The following is a 19,672-nucleotide window of genomic DNA, read 5'->3' as shown; positions in this document are numbered from 1 at the left end:
ACTTCTCTTAGGTGGAACTGGTTGTGCTATTCTTTAGAATACTGTTTTCTCATGGTAGCCTTAAAAAAAAAAAAAACTTACCAATTTTCTGAATTAGGTAACACATTAAATGGGAAAAACCTAAGACAGCACAAAAAGGCGCACAGCGAAAAATTAAGACTCCTTCCTCCCGTCATCCGCCACCTCACTGTTCTCCCTTGAGGCAATCACTGGTTTACTTCTCTAAACTTTTTATTATGGAAAATTTCAGATACACAAGTAGAGAGATTGTATGATGAGCGCATGTGCTTGCATCACGCAGCATCAACGATGAAAAACGTCCTGCCAGCTTGTTTTATTCCTCTCCCCCAGTTTTCATAGGCGTATTTTACACTCCTGACACCAGATCACTCTACCTGTCAACATATCAGTAGGTCTTAAAAAAAACAAAACCATAACCACATTACCGTTACCACACCCAACAAGGTTAATTATATTTGCTCAATACCATCCAATATTCTCGGGGCCACTTTCAATCGGTGACGGGCAGACGGAGTTAGAGGGAGGGCTGCAGGACTGGAGGGGCGCGAAAAAGCGAGGGGCAACGCTGCTCGCGGCCTTGGGTGTCCGGCGCCTCGCGGTCCCGCCGTCGTCACCTACGCCGGGCCAGGACCTGCCAGGCCAGGTCGAGGGCGGCTCTGGACCACGCGCTCCCTGCCTCCGCGCTCCCGGGCGGCGGCCCCCGCAGGCCTAGCGCAGCTGCACAGCCCGCGGTCCCCAGACACCGGCGAGTCCCTGGAGGGGAAGCGATTGATACAGCTGCCTGCACTGCGCCACCCGCTCGGCCGCCCATCCCCGTGGCACCTGCGTCTCCCGGCGGGGCCGGGAGCTAGAAGTGGCTGCAGAGACCCGGAGGGCCAGGCCAGCCGCCCGCTCCCGCTCCCGCTCCCGCGCCCGGTCCTGGGCAACGCGACCTCGCGGACCTGGACTACAACTCCCGTCGGGCCCCGCGGCCAGGCCAATGGCGGGCGCCGGAGCATGCGGAGCGCAGCGCCTGCGCGGCGGTTTGAGTAAGCGGCTGCGCGATTGGCTGCGGGGTCGGGCGGCCGCGCGGGGACTGTGGGAAGCGGAGTGACGGAGCGAGCGGCTGTTGGAGGAAGGAGGTGGGGGCCGGGAGCGCAAATGGCGTTGAGATGGTACAGGGCCCTGTTCAAACTCCAGCGCTGACCATTCACCGGCGGAAGCGGCGGCGCAGGAGGCGGCGGCGGCCCAGCAGGGGCACGTAGCGGGCTCTGGCACCAACTCCGGCGGCGGCGGCCAGCGAGAGCTAGGCCCGGGCCCGGCCGGCGGCGCTCGAGGCGGGGAGGGAAGTTGCGGGGCCGCCGTTCCTCCCCCCCCCACTGGGCTTCCTATTTACCGAAAGCGGAGCCCCTCGCCTCTCTCGGCTCTCACCAGCCGGCTCTGCTTTCCCGCGCGGGGGTTCCGCGCCCGCTCGCGGGCCGTAGGGAGCGGGAGAGGCGGAGGCGGCCCGTGGCCAAAGCACCCGCCAGGCGCCGAGGGTAAGTGAGGTGTCGGGCGGCCGCCTAGGCCGGGAGGGAGTCGGGAGGGTGGGGGAGGTAGAGGCTGGGAGCGGGCGGTGGAAGTCTAACTGCCTCGCCCACCGGGCCGCTGAGGAAGTTGGGCAGGGGAATGACCTGAAGAACTCTCTTTTTCCCTTTTTATTTTCCTTTTTCGGAGTTCTTTTTCGGGCGACTGCTGATTGACTTAGGTCCCCAAACCTAGTCAAGTGTGTTGATTTCAGCCCGGAGTCCTTTCCCGTGGTTTCATCCGCCCCTGGCTGCCACTGGGGCCTTGCACTGCCCTAGGGATTCGGTGGCAGAGGCTTCCGGGGCGTCGAAAGCGACCTCCCTTTCCTGGGCGGCGCGGGTTGGGAGGAGAAAAGTTGCGTGAGTGTCCAGTCCGAGCGGTACACCGCGCCCACTGCCCGTGGCGCCCCGGCTGTCCCCAGGTGAGGATTTCTGGGTAGTCAGGTTTGTCCCGTCCGCTTTCCATCCTCAGTGGAAGCCCCTAAAGCCTTTGGGGATCGGGAAGACGCTAGATTAGGGTGGGAGTGAAGAATAAAGGCTTTTTTTTTTTGTTTTCTTTAATCAGCGCACTTCCCTCAAAATTCGACCTGATTTTGGGCTAGGGCAAAAGCCCAACAACCGAAAAGACTTAGTCGTGAATCATTCTTTCCTTTTTAGTTAGGACAGTCTTTGGAGTTTAAAGGTTGAGCAGGATCGTGTACTTGAAACACTTAAAATTTAATTTCAAAGACGTCTGCACACTTATTTTGGAATCTATAATGCTTTATGCTTACATGTCATTGCAACAGTCTGCAGACTTAAAGACATTTTATTGTGGGAAACGATAAAGGCAATCAGGAGGAGATACTATATAATGAACTGTGTACCCATCGCTTGGATTCAGCAGTTAATATTAAAGTTATTTCATCTGTACACTTCTCATTCTTTAATGTTGGAAAATCGCTGACGTTATTTCATCAGTATTTCACTATGTATTTGTAAAAAACGTGGTCTTTTGGCACAAAATTATTATTATTATTATTGTTATTTTTGAGACGGAGTTTTTCGCTCGTTTCTCAGGCTGGAGTGCAGTGACGTGATCTCAGCTCACCGCAACCTCCGGCTCCCGGGTTCAATTGATTCTCCTGCCGCAGCCTCCCGAGTAGCTGGAATTACAGGTGTGCGCCACCACGACCAGCTAATTTTCTATTTTTAGTAGGCACGCAGTTTCTCCATGTTGGTCAGGCTGGTCTCGAACTCCCGGCCTCAAGTGATCTGCCTGTCTCGTCTTCCCAGAGTGCTGGGTTTACAGGCGTGAGCTACCGCGCCCAGCCAGCACAAAATTATTTTTTATCACATAAAATAATTAGGTCCTTAGTGTCAGATATTCATCTGCAGACTTTAAACTTTCAACAGTGAATGCTTTGGGGTTCTAGAACCATTTTAACAGTGAGTTTTTCTGTTGTTGACATAAAGGAACTCAAGTCTAGATTTTTGGTTTGGCCTTTGGTCAGTATTTTTAGATGATTAGCACATAAGCGTATCCAAAACATTTCAGCCTTGTTGATGTATATATGTAAGTACACTTACGGACCTGCATGATCTCAGCTTTACATTCTTGAAGGAATCAAGAGAATCGACTTTTAGTTTGTTGTCCGTGGTAGTTGCCCAGTATCCTGTTGTGTTTAGGCTGTACTTAACAAGAAAGAGAGTAAGACTTCTTAGTGTTAGAGCTGCAGTAGAAGATGAAATAGATCTCCTTCAGGAACACTTTTCTCTTAACACAGATACGTATGATGACTAAATTATTATTTTGTCAAATTAAAATTGTCTTCTCACCAAACATCGGGGGATCTACTACAGAATATATATAAAACTCAGACAGTGACTCAGTGTAAGTTGTAATAATTTAAGTTAAGGGAAAACACAAGTGTAGCTCAAAACATATTCAAAAGTATAGGTCAAATATAATTTCAATTCTTGTAGCTTTCAAAGTAATGAAGATTTTTCATCCCTTAGGCCCTTGTTCACTTTTTAAAGTTATATTCGATGTATTCATGTTTGAACTGTAGAAAGGTCAAAGTGTAGACAAACGGATAAGGATTGATCATGTTTAAAAAGTACTGTACCTTTTTTTAATAGGCACAGAACCAATGCAAGTAACTTGTTTTAAAAAATATTTGACTCTTGATTTTCTGCCCTAAAGATTTTTTTTTTGTCCTGTGACGTAGATAAATCAGGTAAATCGATTTGCCATTTATAAATTGAAGAGGAAAATAAAGGTTATATGTGTCTATTCCTGTATTAATCCATGAAACAGTGTAATATGCTGGAGCTCACTAGCTCCAGAAAATGTAACTCAGCAAATGAGCACAGCACTATCGGGACAAGGCAGAAAGGATAAGGATAGTTTCTTTCCCTTAGGGAGATGACCATCTAAGGAACATTTTTTAAGTCACAGCCCGAATTACATTACACCAAGAAGCAGAATCTTCAAGATTGGGTTAAAAGCTGCAGGTTGTAAAACGTGAGAAAAAGCACCATTTTGGGGACCTTTTTTCTCCTATGAATTAGTGCCATGAAATTTCAAAGAACTAAATTTAATCAAGTATTGGATATTTCTGAGGCCCTGAAAAAAAATTAACATTCTGTGCTTAAGATTTTATATAGGTAATTACCCTATACAGATTATTATTACATCACTGCAACCTCCATCTCCTGAGTTCAAGCGGTTCTCCTGCCCCAGCTTCTCAAGTAGCTGGGATTACAAGCGTGTGCCACCACTCGCAGCTAATTTTTTTATTTTTAGTAGAGACAGGGTTTCACCATGGTGGCCAGGCTGGTCTCAAACTCCTGGCCTCAAGTGATCTGCCTGCCTCGGCCTCCCACCTCTATACAGATTATTTTTTAAGGTAAAAATGATGTTTATAAGAATAGTAAGTTGATTGATTTGGAGCTTAACACGTTTCATTTTAAGTTAGCTTTGTGGATATTATAAGTTGGTTAATCATTAAGTTTTTTTACTTTGTAAGTAGCATAGGAATATGTACTCGTTGTAGAGGAAAATTGACATGGAAGCATGTAGAGTAATAAATCAGCCTTTCTTTTTACCCCTTCCTCATATTTGTTTGTTTAAAAGTCTGTGGTGAGTGTCAAAAGTCATGAGGGAAGAATCCCTAGGTTTTTATTTTTATAGCACTGTTTAACACTTGTTGAGTATATGATGATTATATGTTTTCTTAAATTTTTTTTCACAGAATATGAAACTGGTGTCAAAATGACATCCAGATTTGGGAAAACATACAGTAGGAAAGGTGGAAATGGCAGTTCAAAATTTGATGAAGTCTTTTCCAACAAACGGACCACCCTTAGCACAAAATGGGGAGAGACCACATTTATGGCTAAATTAGGGCAGAAGAGGCCCAATTTCAAACCAGATATCCAAGAAATTCCGAAGAAACCTAAAGTGGAAGAAGAAAGTACTGGAGATCCTTTTGGATTTGATAGTGATGATGAGTCTCTACCAGTTTCTTCAAAGAATTTAGCCCAGGGTAAGAGTTCCTCTTACTCAGAATCTAGTGAAGCTGCTCAGCTGGAAGAGGTCACTTCAGTACTTGAAGCTAATAGCAAAATTAGTCATGTGGTGGTTGAAGACACTGTTATATCTGATAAATGCTTCCCTTTGGAGGACACTTTGCTTGGGAAAGAAAAAAGCACAAACCGAATTGTAGAAGATGATGCAAGCATAAGTAGCTGTAATAAATTAATAACTTCAGGTAAGTTTTGATTTTCTTTATTCTCAACCAAGAGGGTTTTGTGCAAGCAATTTTTAAAATGATTTAACTTCTAAAATACGTTATTGTGTTTTCTTTCTGCACTTAGGATAAATGGGGACTATTGATAGTTTTGTAAAAGACATTTAAGAACTTTAAAGAAACCAGTTAGAGGTTGAAATAATAAAACAACTTGGATATTAATGTTTATAGACTGTTGCTCAGGGTACATTTTGGGAACAGTCATAAGTTTCTAACCCCGATTCCAATAAGAAATATCTCTTTTTGTTGTGTTAGGATCACAGAGTATCTCATTTCTATTACTGTGGAGGATTTGGATGGTTATTGTTAATGAAAATGAGATGAGTACTTAAAATGAGGATTAGTTAACAATGGTAAACTCTCTGCCAAAACTAGCTCAGAAAGATTAAGGAGGTATTGAGTGGAGACATTAAAGAATTGAACTTGATTCCAAATTGAGATTAGTTTGGGGCCAGTAGCAGCTTGTATTGATAAATCTATTTATTTATTTTGAGATGGAGTCTCGCTCTGTCGCCCACGCTGGAGTGCGGTGGCACGATCTCGGCTCACTGCGAGCTCCGCCTGCCAGGTTCATGCCATTCTCCTGCCACAGCCTCCCAAGTAGCTGGGACTACAGGGACCCGCCACCACGCCCGGCTAATTTTTGTATTTTTAGTGGAGACAGAGTTTCACTGTGTTAGCCAGGTTGGTCCCGATCTCCTGACCTTGTGATCCGCCTGCCTTGGCCTCCCAAAGTGCTGGGATTACAGGCGTGAGCCGCTTTGCCCGACCGTATTGATAGATATTAAACCACAAAACTGGTTGTATTTTTAAAATGTTAATTTGTAAATATAGCATCTAGTACTCCTAAAACGATACATTTTGTTCTGTCTCCTGTAAGGGATTTGAGATTTATAATAAGTGAAAAAGGTACAATTAACTAAAAGACTGAAGAGCTAATATTGAGGGTGGCAGGGAAGAGGTGGGGTAGAGAAGTGGGAACACTCTATCAGCATTAGTATAAGGGTGGCACTATACTGTAATTGAAAAGAAACCTTAGTTTTTGACATCTTGGCAAAGTTTAGCAATAATGAAAGGTTATAAAAATCTTCCTTTGAAAGGAAGTAAACACAAAACTTTGCTGTACTGAATTCTTAAGGGGAATTTGTCCTTTGAAGGTTAAGACACGTGAAACAGTACAATGTACTGGGCTTTGCATAGTTTTACTAAAAATGTTGAGCATTTTTTCACTCTTTCTCTCTTGGATGAGATGATGAGCCAGCTGTTACTGTCATTCCTTTGATCCTCCGGGTTAATTCTAATTTGGCTGTCCTTACTGCTTTGCCCACATTTCTCCTCAGGCGTTGTTGGCAAGTTTAGGTTAAATTTCCATTAAAAAACGGCATAAAGGGCCTGTGCAGTGGCTCATGCCTGTAATCCCAGCACTTTGGGAGGCCAAGGCGAGTGTATCACCTGAGCTCAGGAGTTCAAGACCAGCCTGGCCAACGTGGTGAAACCGCATCTATATTAAAAATACAAAAAATTAGTTGGGCATGGTGGTGGGCGCCTCTGATTCCACCTAATAGGGAGGTTGAGGCGGGAGAATCACTTGAACCCAGGAGATGGAGGTTGCAGTGAGCCAAGATCGTGCCCCTGCACTCCAGCCTGGGAGACAAAGCAAGATGCCATCTTAAAAAAATAAATAAATAAATAGCATAAACAGCATAAAAACTGTTTTCAGGTCAGCTTCTAAAAATACATAAATGTATGTTAAAATCATCCAACTTGGAGATGGGAGTCTTTCACTGTGTTGCCCAGACTGGAGTACAACGGCGCCATCTTGCCTCACTGCAGCCTCCGCATCCTGGGTTAAAGTGATTCTCCCACCTCAGCCTCCGCAGTAACCGGGATTATAGGCACCTGCCATCATGTCTCGGTAATTTTTATATTTTTGTAGAGACAGATTTTCACCATGTTGGCCAGGCTGGTCTCGAACTGACCTCAAGTGATCCGCCCACCTAGGCCTCCCAAAGTGCTGGGATTGCAAGCGTGAGCCATCGCGCCTGGCCCATCAAACTCTTTTTGAACTAAAATGAATTTTAACTGAGCTCTCATTTTATATATGAAGCTCAAAGAGGTTAAGTCACTGTCCAAGGTCAGCTAGTGGCAGAACTGGAATGAGATTCCTTTATTATCAACATATTGAGCACCTACTGTTTGTCAAACCACTGTACTAGGCTCTGCGAATGCTATTCTGCTTGCGTTTGTTGTTCCAACTGACATTTCTTTTTTTTTTTTTTTGAGATTAAGTCTTGCTCTTTTCCCCCAGGCTGGAGTGCGATGGCACTGTCTTGGCTCACTGCAACCTCTGCCTCCTGGGTTCAAGCAATTCTCCTGCCTCGGTGCCCCCAAGTAGCTAGGATTGTAGGCACCTGCCACCATGCCCGGCTAATTTTTGTATTTTTAGTAGAGACGAGGTTTTACCATGTTGGCCAGGCTGGTCTAAAACTCCTGACCGCATGTGATCTACCCACCTCGGCCTCCCGAAGTGCTAGGATTATAGACGTGAGCCACTGTGCCTGGCCTGACGTTTCTTGATGTTTTCAGATAATCTACAGCGTGGGGTGGGTGGGCTGGAGGAAGGAAGATGAAGCTGTGCAAGTGGTGAAAGTGCTCAAGGCTAACTCCAGCTTCCTTAAGTGTGTGGTCTTTTGAGGGATGGTGCATCACTGGCAGGCAGGGACCCTGATGGCAGAGCGTATTAATAAAGATGAACGTTTAGGTAAGGGGGAAAGGAATGTGGAAGTATTCAGAAGTAATTGTTTCTGTAGCTTTGCGGACAATATATCTTTGTGTTAAATCTGTTGTTGGAAGTAGGTTGGAGAGACCAGCCAGCTAAGTGGGATAATTGCTTCCCAGTCTATGTAGTTAAATTGTAGTTCTAATGCTGATACTGTGACTGACTCTGAGTTCAAACTCCATTTTAATTGGTTTGTGAGGGGAAAATACATACTAAAATACAGGCAAATAGATGTTCAGGAACATCTTGTCCGTCTTCCTTCCTCCTTCACAAAGGGTCTTTTAGTGGTCAGGGAATGGTATAGCACTATGAATATTTCTTTTTTTCTCCTCTCCCTTCCTCATCCAGAGTTGCAACAACCTTGGCAGCTCCCTGTAGGATAAGAAGTGAATTTGAGGGAGTGCATTTAATTTTTATGGCAGTCTTATCCTGTCTCTAATGTGTGCAAGTTAGTTGTTGTTATAAACCATTTATAAGTTTGTATGTTTGTAAGTTTGTTATAGTTGTGGGGATGCTTTTGCACTTTGTGACCTTTCCTTTGTGTCTTCCCTCTAAACTGGTCATTTCTCTTGTGCCTAGACTGTTTTCTTGCATTATGTCTGTCAATTTTCGTTGCCTTTACTCTCACTCAGAAAACCTTGTAATTTTAATTGAAATTTAGGAACCGAAACCTAAATTTTTGATAAAAGAGACCTCTGTAAATCTCAAGGGGTTCCTAACGGTACCTTTCTTTTTTTTTTTTTTTTTTTGAGGCGGAGTCTTGCTCTGTCTCCCGGACTGGAGTGCAGTGGCCGGATCTCAGCTCACTGCAAGCTCCGCCTCCCGGGTTTACGCCGTTCTCCTGCCTCAGCCTCCCGAGTAGCTGGGACTACAGGCGCCCGCCACCTCGCCCAGCTAGTTTTTGTATTTTTAGTAGAGACGGGGTTTCACCGTGTTAGCCAGGATGGTCTCGATCTCCTGACCTCGTGATCCACCCGTCTCGGCCTCCCAAAGTGCTGGGATTACAGGCTTGAGCCACCGCGCCCGGCCGCATTAGGTACCTTTCTAAGAATGATAGTTTCGAACTCTTTTCTCCAGATGCTAGTACTCATATACCTACTTGGGACTCAGAAATCTTAGCAGTCTTTTGCAGGTCATGGTTAGGCATTTTATTTAAGAACCTGTTGCAAATTTTTATTTTATTTTATTTATTTATTTTTTTTAAGACGGAGTGTCACTCTGTAGCCCAGGCTGCAGTGCAGTGGCGCGATCTCGGCTCACTGCAAGCTCCGCCTCCCGGGTTCAAGCAGTTCTTCTGCCTCAGCCTGGCAAGTAGCTGGAACCACAGGCATGCACCACAATGCCCAGCTAATTTTTGTATTTTTTTTAGTAGAGAAGGAGTTTCACCATGTTGGCCAGGCTGGTCTCGAACTCCTGACCTCAGGTGATGTGCCCACCTCAGCCTCCCAAAGTGCTGGGATTACAGGCGTGAAGCACTGTGCCCGGCCACCTGTTGCAAATTTTAACAACTCGTTCAAAGTGCACAGGTGAAGTTCCCTCATATCTTTCCAGTGGAGTGTTGAGTGTCCCTGCTCGTTCATCTTATTTTTTTGCTGTAGAATTATATCACATTAGTGAAAAGGGCTAATCCAGGCTCAGAATTATTATGTCATTTGACCTGGCATTACGTTTTTAAGTGCATCTCTTTCTCTATAGGGGAGTATGTGGTTGATTTTTTTTGACACTGTTAAAATTCTTTAAGTACTTTTATAAAAATGGATAGTACTTTTAAAAATTGTGTTGCGAGTGCGGCGGCCCACGCCTATAATTCCAGCAGTTTGGGAGGCCGAGGCAGGCAGATCAGGAGGTCAGGAGTTCGAGACCAGCCTGACCAACATGGTGAAACCCTGTCTTTACTTAAAAAAATACAAAAATTGGCCGGGCGCGGTGGCTCAAGCCTGTAATCCCAGCACTTTGGGAGGCCGAGACGGGCGGATCACGAGGTCAGGAGATCGAGACCATCCTGGCTAACATGGTGAAACCCCGTCTCTACTAAAAAAAATACAAAAAGCTAGCTGGGCGAGGTGGCGGGCGTCTGTAGTCCCAGCTACTCGGGAGGCTGAGGCAGGAGAATGGCGTGAACCTGGGAGGCGGAGCGTGCAGTGAGCTGAGATCCGGCCACTGCACTCCAGCCCGGGCGACAGAGCGAGACTCCGTCTCAAAAAAAAAAAAAAAAAAAAAAAAAAAATACAAAAATTAACCAGGTGTGTTGGTGCATGCCTGTAATCCCAGCTTCTCAGGAAGCTGAGGCAGGAGAACTGCTTGAACCCAGGAGGCGGAGGTTGCAGTGAGCCGAGATTGTGCCACTGCTCTCCAGCCTGGGTGACAGAGTCAGACTCTGACTCAAAAAAAAAAAAAAAAAAAAAATTGTGTTTCACTTGAAGAGGAAACATAGGATGAGGTCACTATGAAACATACAATAGCCGGGTGCAGTGGCTCACGCCTGTAATTCAGCACTTTGGGAGGCTGAGAGGAGTGGATCGCTTGAGGTCAGGAGTTCGAGACCAGCCTGGCCAACATGGTGAAACCCCATCTCTACTAAAAATACAAAAAAAGTTAGCTGGAAATTGCTTGAACTGGGGAGGTGGAGGTTGCAGTGAGCCGAGATCGTGCCACTGCACCCCAGCTTGGGCAACAGAGGGAGACTATCTCAAAAAACAAAAACAAAAAACAACCCACAAAATCTACAATGGTTCCCATTTTCCAGACAGATGCTTGATGGGTAAGGGAACCAGAAACAAGATTACAAACTGAATAGGTACTTCAGGGAAGAGTCATGTTGCTAAAATGTCCTATTCCTTAAACAAGAAGAAAACGTTTATTATGAAACTTTTCAGGCACGCAAAAATAGAATGGTAAAAAAAACCTCATGTACTTGATTGTCCACCTCCAATATTTAGTATCTGGTAGATCTTATTTCATCTGTTTTGCACACTACTCTCTCCATTTCCCATCCTTTACTCCCTGGATTTTAAAGCTAATTTCAGATTTCTGTTTCTATCTGCAAATACTTCTGTATCTAATCTTTAATTTTGAAAACAGAAATTTCTGATTACGGTTGCTATTAAAGCCAGTCAGTTCTCAGCCAGGTGTGCCCATTAAAAATGACTGTTAGCAGGAGCTAAAGGTTTACCCTGCTAAGAGATCTCCAGGTAGTCCTTAATGGTTTGAATCAGTTCTGTCTGTAGTAGAGGCAAAAAGAAGTCTTCTCTTGCCTTTTATGCAAGGCTACTTCCATTTCTCCTCTTTGTTCTGTCTGCTACAGGTTTTTAATCTGGACTCTAAAGTGTGCAAAGACTTATATTTCGGCTTGGCACACTTTCCTTGCCAGTCAGCTGGGATTCAGTCTACGTATCCTGCCAAATACTGAGAAAACTACAGCATAGGCTCTTAATTTGCCTGACTGGTTTTGTAGCCAATAAAATTTTTTAATTTGTTTAAAGCTGTAATGAGTATTTGTGTAAGTTAGAGCGATGGTATTGTCAGGAGATTTTTAACTTAGATTTAGAACTGAAGGTGATTTTTTAGAATGGGAAATGAATTATTACTGAAAGTTTAGAGTAGTCCACGAACTTCTGACCTGAGAGATGAGATTGTCATTGGATAAACTATAGATGATTAATGAGGATTATTATTATTTTTTAAGTCCTGAAAGGATAGTATCAGCAAGAGTTACCTGCCTTTATTTATTGAATGTATTTGTTGTGTAGAATATATTTAAATCATATCTAAAATCAGCTTCTTTTTAAGAGAAGTAGATAAGACTTATTATTTCTTTTTTCTTTTTATTTTTTGGAGACAGGGTCTTACTCTGTCATCCAGGCTGGAGTACCTGGCTCATCACAGCTTCTACCTCCTGGGCTGAAGCCATCTTCCCTCCTTGGCCTCCCCAGCAGTTGGGAGTATGGGGTGCACCACCACACTGGGCCAACTTCTAAATTTTTTTGTGGAGACAGTGTCTCAGTATGTTGCCCCGCCTTGTCCTGAACTCCTGGACTTGAGTGATCCTCCCACCTCCACCTCCCAAAATGTTGGGATTACAGGCGTGAGCCACTGTGCCCAGCCCTGTTATTTCTTAAATTCCTATTTTTACATATTAATTGATCCTTAATCACAACTGTATAAGGGAGGCTTTATTTCCATTGTATTGAGGGTAAGGCACAGTTCAGAGGTTGAATAACTTGAACTGTTAAGTGGAAGATCTGGGAAATATCCAAAGTGTTCTTTTCATACAGTGCTGTTGTATTCTGATGTGAATGAGATTAATTTTGTCGTCTTCAAAGCTGTATATTTAGAAGAGACTGTCACTGTAAGAACAGTTTTATCTTGATGTTGGAAATAAAGTTATTTTGCGAGGGGCAAATTATGGATTCCCTCTTGTCTCTGTTCAAGTAATTTTCTGCTTTTTTTAATTTTAAAGATCTGATTTTTTTTTTAAAGAGGTGGGATCTTGCTATCTTGCCCTGGCTGGCCTCAAATTCCTGGGCTCAAGCGATGCTCCCACCTCAGCCTCCTGCCTCAGCCTTCTGAGAGGCTGGGATTACAGGCATGCCACCTGGCTTAAGTAATTTTCTTTTTTATAAGAATGATGGGCCAGGCATGGTGGCTCACATCTGTAATACCAGCACTTGGGGATGCCAAAGTGGGAGGATGGTTTGAGCACAGGAGTTAAAAACCAGCTTGGTCAACATAGTGACATCCCATTTCTTCAAAAGAAGAAAAATTAGCCCGATGTGTTGGGGTGTACTCGTAGTTCCAGCTACTTGGGAGACTGAGTTGAGGATCACTTGAACCCAGGAGTTCGAGGCTGCAGTGAGCCATGATTGGGTCACAACCCGGGCGAAACAGCAAGATACCATCTCAAAAACAAAACGAGAATGATGACCAAACTATTTTTAATACTTACCGAATAAAGTTTTTGACTTGATTTTTATAGATGTTTTCTACTTCTTATTTTCATATGTGTGTATACAAATGGAAATTCGACATTATGTAAATTATGAAAGAGGCATTATAATTTTAAGTAAATTCATTTTGTTCTAAAGCAGAACTTTTGTTTCTTACTCAGATATTCTGAGTAAAAAGAGTATTATTCTCAAGGTTTGTGTATTAACAAAAGCATGGGAGACCACTTAACAAATTTCTTCTCAGATCCAGTTTGAATACCAGCTATGGGGTAAAATATGAAATTTATAAACATAGCCTCTGTACTTTAGAGTTATTGATTTCTGCTGGTCATGATAAAGAAGTAACATATGACAACACTTTTATATAATACGTTGTGCTTTTCAGAGCATTTTCCCTAAGTATTCTATGCTTTTAGAACTTGAAGCCAGACAGCCAGGCACGGTGGCTACGCCTGTAATCCCAGCACTTTGGGTGGTCAAGGCAGGTGGGTCAGGAGGTCAGGAGTTCGAAACCAGCCTGACCAACATGGTGAAACTCTGTCTCTACTAAAAATACAAAAATTAGCCAGGCGTGGTGGTGTGCGCCTATATTCCCAGCTGCTCAGGAGGCCGAGGCAGGAGAATCGCTTGAACCCACTAGGCAGAGGTTGCAGTGAGCCAAGATCACGCCCCTGAACTCTAGCCTAGGTGACAGAGCGAGACTCTGTCTCCATTAAAAAAAAAAGGCCGGCGGAGTGACTCATGCCTGTAATCCCATCACTTTGGGAGGCCGAGGTGAGCAGATCACGAGGTTACCAGTTCGAGACCAGCCTGGCCAACATGGTGAATCCCCGTCTCTACTAAAAATACAAAAATTAGCCAGGCATGGTCCGGGCACCTGTATTCCCAGCTACTCTGGAGGCTGAGGTAGGAGAATCACTTGAACCGGAGAGGCGGGGGTTGCAGTGAACCGAGACTGCGCCATTGCACTCCAGCCTGGGCGTGCAGGGTAACTTGGGGGGTTTAGGGGAGCAGGAAAGAGTTCAGATAGATGTTACTTAAAGTGGGAGAGTGAGCTGTCTAGAGACAAAGTAGAATTTCTGGACATTATTGAGGCCTTAGTTGAAGTTGGTGTTACTGAAAACACATGGTCACTAATCTACCTAGTGTGTGAGTATGTTTTTTCCCCCTCCTTTAGTAGGCCCCATTACCTGGAACCTGTACAGAATACAGAATATTGGATAGAGTTATTAGAATTGTCCTCAATAGACATTCTGTCAGCATGTGGAATGAAGAGAGAGAAGCAAGGGAATTTAGAGTATTATTGCTCAGAGAGTGATTGAGAAGATTAGACTGTGGAATTTAAAATGCTGAGTGCCTGGACAGGGCTAATGAATAGGAGAAAGGGGAGAAAAGGGGTAGTATACTGAGAATCTTCTTAAGTAAAAATGAAGAATGGGAGTACTGGCACAAGCAAGTTGGATGGTTGGTAGATTATGATAAAAAAAAAAAAGTGGGCTATCTGATTTTAATGTTTAAGAAGTAAAGCATTTTAGGATGTACGGCGAGCTTCTGGATGAAAACTGGTGGCTGAGATGGAATGCGGGAGATTGTTGATGATGAGATAGGTTAAGGAACTGGGAAGTTAGAGGGTTGGAATTTGGTGGAATTCAGTGTGATAGCAAAATTGGGATGGAGTAGATTATAAATATGGTGTAAAATCCTTAAATACATGAACGGTGAATAAGAGGTTGAATAAGAGGTTGTTGGATGACAGGTATTAGGAAGATTGGAGGGTAACTAGCACAAGCCTCAAAAGAAGGGGCTTTACTTTATTTATTTATTTATTTATTTATTTTTTGAGACAGAGTCTCGTTATTGCCTAGGCTGGAGTGCAGTGGTGCAATCTTGGCTCACTGCAACCTCTGCCTCTCGGGTTCAAATGCTTCTCCTGCCTCATCCTTCTGAGTAGCTGCGATTACAGGTGCCTGTCACCACACCTGCCTAATTTGTGTATTTTTAGTAGAGACTGGGTTTCACTATTTTGGCCAGGGTGGTCTTGAACTCCTGACCTCAGGTGATCCACCCGCCTCAGCCTCCCAAAGTGCTGGGATTACAGGTGTGAGCCACTGCACCCGGCTACTACTTTTTTTTTTTTCTTAAATCTTTCCTTGTTTATTTTTGTTGTCTTTTTATTATTATTTGTTTAGTCTTACACAAGAAAATCAAAGAAGCCAAGAAGGGGCTTTTATATAACAGGGTGGAGGAGTAATCATTTTATAAAGAGGCTCTGGAGAGTCAACATGTCAGTGTCCCCAAACTATCCTGCTCTGAAATAGCAGGGAAGACTGCAGGAGAAGAGGCACCCTTAGTCAAGTCTAGGACAAGGAAGTGGTAGAAAGGATGAACCCCAGGTATCCTTTAAATTTTTTTTTAGAAGCCCAGTCTGGAGTGCAGTGGTGTGATCATTGCTCACTGCAACCTTAAACTCCTGGGCTTAAGTGATCTTACTGCCCCCATTTCCTGAGTAGCTAGGACTGTAGGAACATGCCACCACGCCCGGCTGATTTTCAAAATTTTTTTTTTTTTTTTTTTTTTTTTTGAGACGGAGTCTTGCTCTGCCACCCAGGCTGGAGTGCAGTGGCGGATCTCAGCTCACTGCAAGCTCCGCCTCCCGGGTTTACGCCATTCTCCTGCCTCAGCCTCCCGAGTAGCTGGGACTACAGGCGCCCGCCTCGTCGCCCGGCTAGTTTTTTTTTGTATTTTTAAGTAGAGACAGGGTTTCACCGTATTAGCCAGGATGGTCTCGATCTCCTGACCTCGTGATCCGCCCGTCTCGGCCTCCCAAAGTGCTGGGATTACAGGCTTGAGCCACCGCGCCCGGCCCAAAATTTTTTTTTGTAGAGACAGTCTTACTCTGTTGTCTAGGCTGGTCTCTGACTCCTGGATGCAAGTGATCCCCCTGCTTTGCTCCCCGCAAGTGCTGGGATTATAGACGTGAGCCACCACACGTGGCCAATATTGACATTTTAAAATATAACATGCAGTTTAGGTGTCACAGTGGTTTTCTTTAACTTTTTTAAGTTGTAAAATAAAACATACAGAAAACCGCACAGAAGAGGTCTAGCTTAATTAATTATTAGAAGAGGAACACTCCTGTAACCATTACCTAGGTTAAGAAATAGAATTGTGCCAAGCCACTCTAGAAGCTCTTCCATGCATCACTTCCTCACCCTCAAAGTATTTTTTTTTTTTTTTTGGAGACAGGGTCTCACTCTGTCGCCCAGGCTGGAGTGCAGTAATGCAATCATATTTCACTGCAGCCTCAATCTTCTGGGCACAGGTAATCCTACCTCAGCCTCCTGAGAAGCTGGGACCACAGGTGTGCACCATCACAGTCAGCTAATTTTTTTGATTTTAGTAGAGACGAGGTCTCGAACTCCTGAGCTCAAGCAGTCCTCACACCTTGGCCTCCCAAAGTGTTGGGATTACTGTCATGAACCACTGCTTCTGGCCCGTAATTATTTTCTTGCTTGCACATGCCATATTTACCTGCTGTTCATTCTCTTTTTAAAATTTTTTCTTTAATAATTTTTCTTTCTTACGAGTCCCCATTATGCCCCAGAAACTGTTCACTTTTGTATGTTTTAAAAAATACAAGAACATGCTCTTTAATAGCTAGAATATAGTGTTCCTTGTTCTTTTTGAAATTGTATTTCTATCCTACTTCCCCTTCAGAATTTTATCCTGATGATTATGGTATTTATGTTTAGTCTTTTAGTGGTCATCCTTTTCATAATTCTTGGTACAAAAATATGTATATGCATTTAAATTCAAATTATTTATTTATTTATTTATTTTTCTTTTTTTGAGACAGAGTCTCACTCTGTCACCCAGGCTCGAGTGCAGTGGCGCGATCTCGGCTCACTGCAAGCTCCGCCTCCCAGGTTCATGCCATTCTCCTGCCTCAGCCTCCTGGGTAGCTGGGACTACAGGTGCCCGCCACCACACCTGGCTAATTTTTTTGTATTTTTAGTAGAGACAGGGTTTCACCGTGTTTGCTAGGACGGTCTTGATCTCCTGACCTCGTGATCCGCCCGCCTCAGCCTCCCAAAGTGGGAGAGAATTACAGGCGTGAGCCACCACACCTGGCCTAAATTCAAATTTTTAAGAGCTGCAGTCGGGCCTGGTGGCTCATGCATGTAATCCTAGCACTTTGGGAGGCTGAGGTAGGCAAATCACTTGAGGTAAGGAGTTTGAGACCAACCTCGTCAACATGGTGAAACCCCGTCTCTGCTAAAAATAAAAAAATTAGCTGGGAATGATGACTCGCGCCTGTAGTCCCAGCTACTTAGGAGGTTGAGACAGGAGAATCACTTGAACGTGAGAGGTGGAGACTGCGCCACTGCCTCATTGACAGAGCAAGACTCTGTCTCCAAAAAAAAAAAAAAAAAAAAGTTGGGCGCTGTGGCTGAAGCTTGTAATCACAGTACTTTGGGAGGCTGAGTTGGGAGGATCACCCCAGTCTAGGAGTTTGAGACCAGCCTTGGCAACATAGGGAGACCCTGTCTCTACAAAAAAAAAAACTCCACAGCTTTTAGGAATTTTATGTGACTGTAATGCTGTAAACTGTTTTAAAAATGATTCTGTACTACATCATAATCACAGTTACCAGTGCTTACTTTTTTTTGATCAAATGCTCTCTCTCTCTCAGCAGAATATTTGATCAAACTTAAATGCTGTAATTTATCAAACTTGAATGCTGTATATATTAAAGATAAAATTTACTGGAAATGTATCTTTTAAGAGATGAGTGGGTTTTTTTCAGTTTATATATATATGAATGAATATTATTGCCAAAGTATATAAAGGTTTTGGACAAAAAAGTTTTTGGCATCAATTTTCTTCCTATTTTTTGTTGTTTGTTGTTGTTGAGATGGAGCCTTGCTGTGTTGCTCAGGCTGGAGTGTGTGGCTACTCACAGGTGTGATCATAACATAGCAGCCTCAAATGAACTGCTGGCCGCAGTACCCTGGATAGCTCTAGGTGGGACTACAATACAAGCACATACTACGATGTCCCTATTATTCCTATTTCAAATTTTTTTTTGTTTTTGAGACTGAGTCTCGCTGTGTTGCCCAGGCTCACTGCAACCTCTGCCTCCCAGGTTCAAGCAATTCTCCTGCCTCAGCCTCCCAAGTAGCTTGGACTAGAGATATGTGCTACCACACCCGGCTAATTTTTTGTATTTTTTAGTAGAGATGGGGCGTCACCGTGTTAGCCGAGATGGTCTCGATCTCCTGACTTTGTGATCGCCTGCCTCTGCTTCCCAAAGTGCTGGGATTACAGGCGTGAGCCCCCGCACCTGGCATCCTATTTCAATTTTTTAGTATGTGTAAATGTTGAGAAGCCATAAATTCATAAGATAAAGATAAGAATGGTAAGAATTTTGTTATAACAGATTCTATTATTTGAATTTTTGCATGCCACAAAGCGTGTGGTAGTCATAGAAATTCATTGTAATAATGAATCTGTTTGTTAGGTCTTTTCAATTCTGTGAAATGCAATTAATTTAGGAAACCACCTGACATGAAAAGGATTTGTTACCCACACATGAAAGTTTTACTTAATTATGAAGTATAGAAACCAACAATCTATCACGTTATCAACAATCTATCACATTATTTCTTTATAGATCATGTCAAGAGTTGGAGAAATGTACCATATAAGATTAGGGATAGGTGAGCGATACGCTGTTATTAATATTTGTAATGTGGGAGAAGAGTGATTGGTTAATGCCAGGTGGGTTGGCAAATCAGTTTTCGGAACAGTATACACTTGGAGGTTGGGGATTTAGAAGTGAATTTCCTTAAAACGCCATTGTACCTAGGCTTTCCACAGACTGTGTTAGTGGGAGCTAAGGGAAGGTTACGATAACCTGGACTGTTCTGTGTGGTGGGCCAAGCTGAGTAGTACTTTTGAAATTGTTTTTAGTTTAGTGTTTTATCTTTAAAATTGCATGTAAATTTTGTATTTTATAGGTATGCCTTATAAAATATAAAATGTTTTGGATTACCAATTGTAACGCTTTACCGTTTTTTTGTTTTTTTTGTTTTTCCCCAAGACGGAGTCTCACTTCGTTGCTCAGGCTGGAATGCAGTGGCGAATCTTGGCTCACTGCAACCTCTGCCTCCTGTGTTGAAGTGATTCAACCAGCCTCAGCCTCCTGAGTAGCTGGGATTGTGCAGCACCACTCAGGGCAATTTTTTATATTTTTAGTAGACACAGGGTTTCACCATGTTGGCCAGGCTGGTCTCAAACTACTGACCTCAAGTGATCCGTCCGCCTTGGCCTCCCAGAGTGCTGGGATTACAGGTGTGAGCCACAGCGCCTGGCCTTAACTGTTTTAAAAAATAATTTTTATCTTTCAAATCTTTGAGTAAAGATTTGCTCACTTAGGAAGATGTGCCGTGTTTTTCCTGTGGCCTTTCAGGTGCCTGTGGTGATCAGCCACATGACCATATTAACAGTGAAAAGTGAATTCCCTTCCACTGAACCAGTGCTGTTAACAGTCTGTTACACAGTCTTTAGTAGGCACAGCATGTATGT

General features: G+C 43.7%; 1 protein-coding gene across 3 annotated transcripts in view; it reads left to right on the top strand.

The window, feature by feature from the left end:
• Positions 1-1,091: 1,091 nt before the first annotated feature.
• The window catches only part of WAPL (WAPL cohesin release factor), an 88,458-nt gene continuing 69,877 nt past the window's right edge, over positions 1,092-19,672 (top strand). For all 3 annotated transcript variants that reach the window (XM_033209798.1, XM_033209799.1, XM_033209797.1), the window contains exons 1-2: positions 1,092-1,538; positions 4,802-5,320. In XM_033209798.1, the coding sequence (XP_033065689.1) occupies positions 4,822-5,320 (499 nt within the window). In that variant the 5' untranslated portion in view covers positions 1,092-1,538; positions 4,802-4,821. The remainder of the gene's footprint in view (positions 1,539-4,801; positions 5,321-19,672) is intronic.

Source organism: Trachypithecus francoisi, unplaced genomic scaffold, assembly GCF_009764315.1.
Source record: "Trachypithecus francoisi isolate TF-2019V2 unplaced genomic scaffold, Tfra_2.0 Lachesis_group9, whole genome shotgun sequence".
NCBI classification, from domain to species: Eukaryota; Metazoa; Chordata; class Mammalia; order Primates; family Cercopithecidae; genus Trachypithecus; species Trachypithecus francoisi.
Note: the sequence above shows the minus strand (reverse complement) of the source record. Positions and strands in the feature narration are given on the sequence as shown.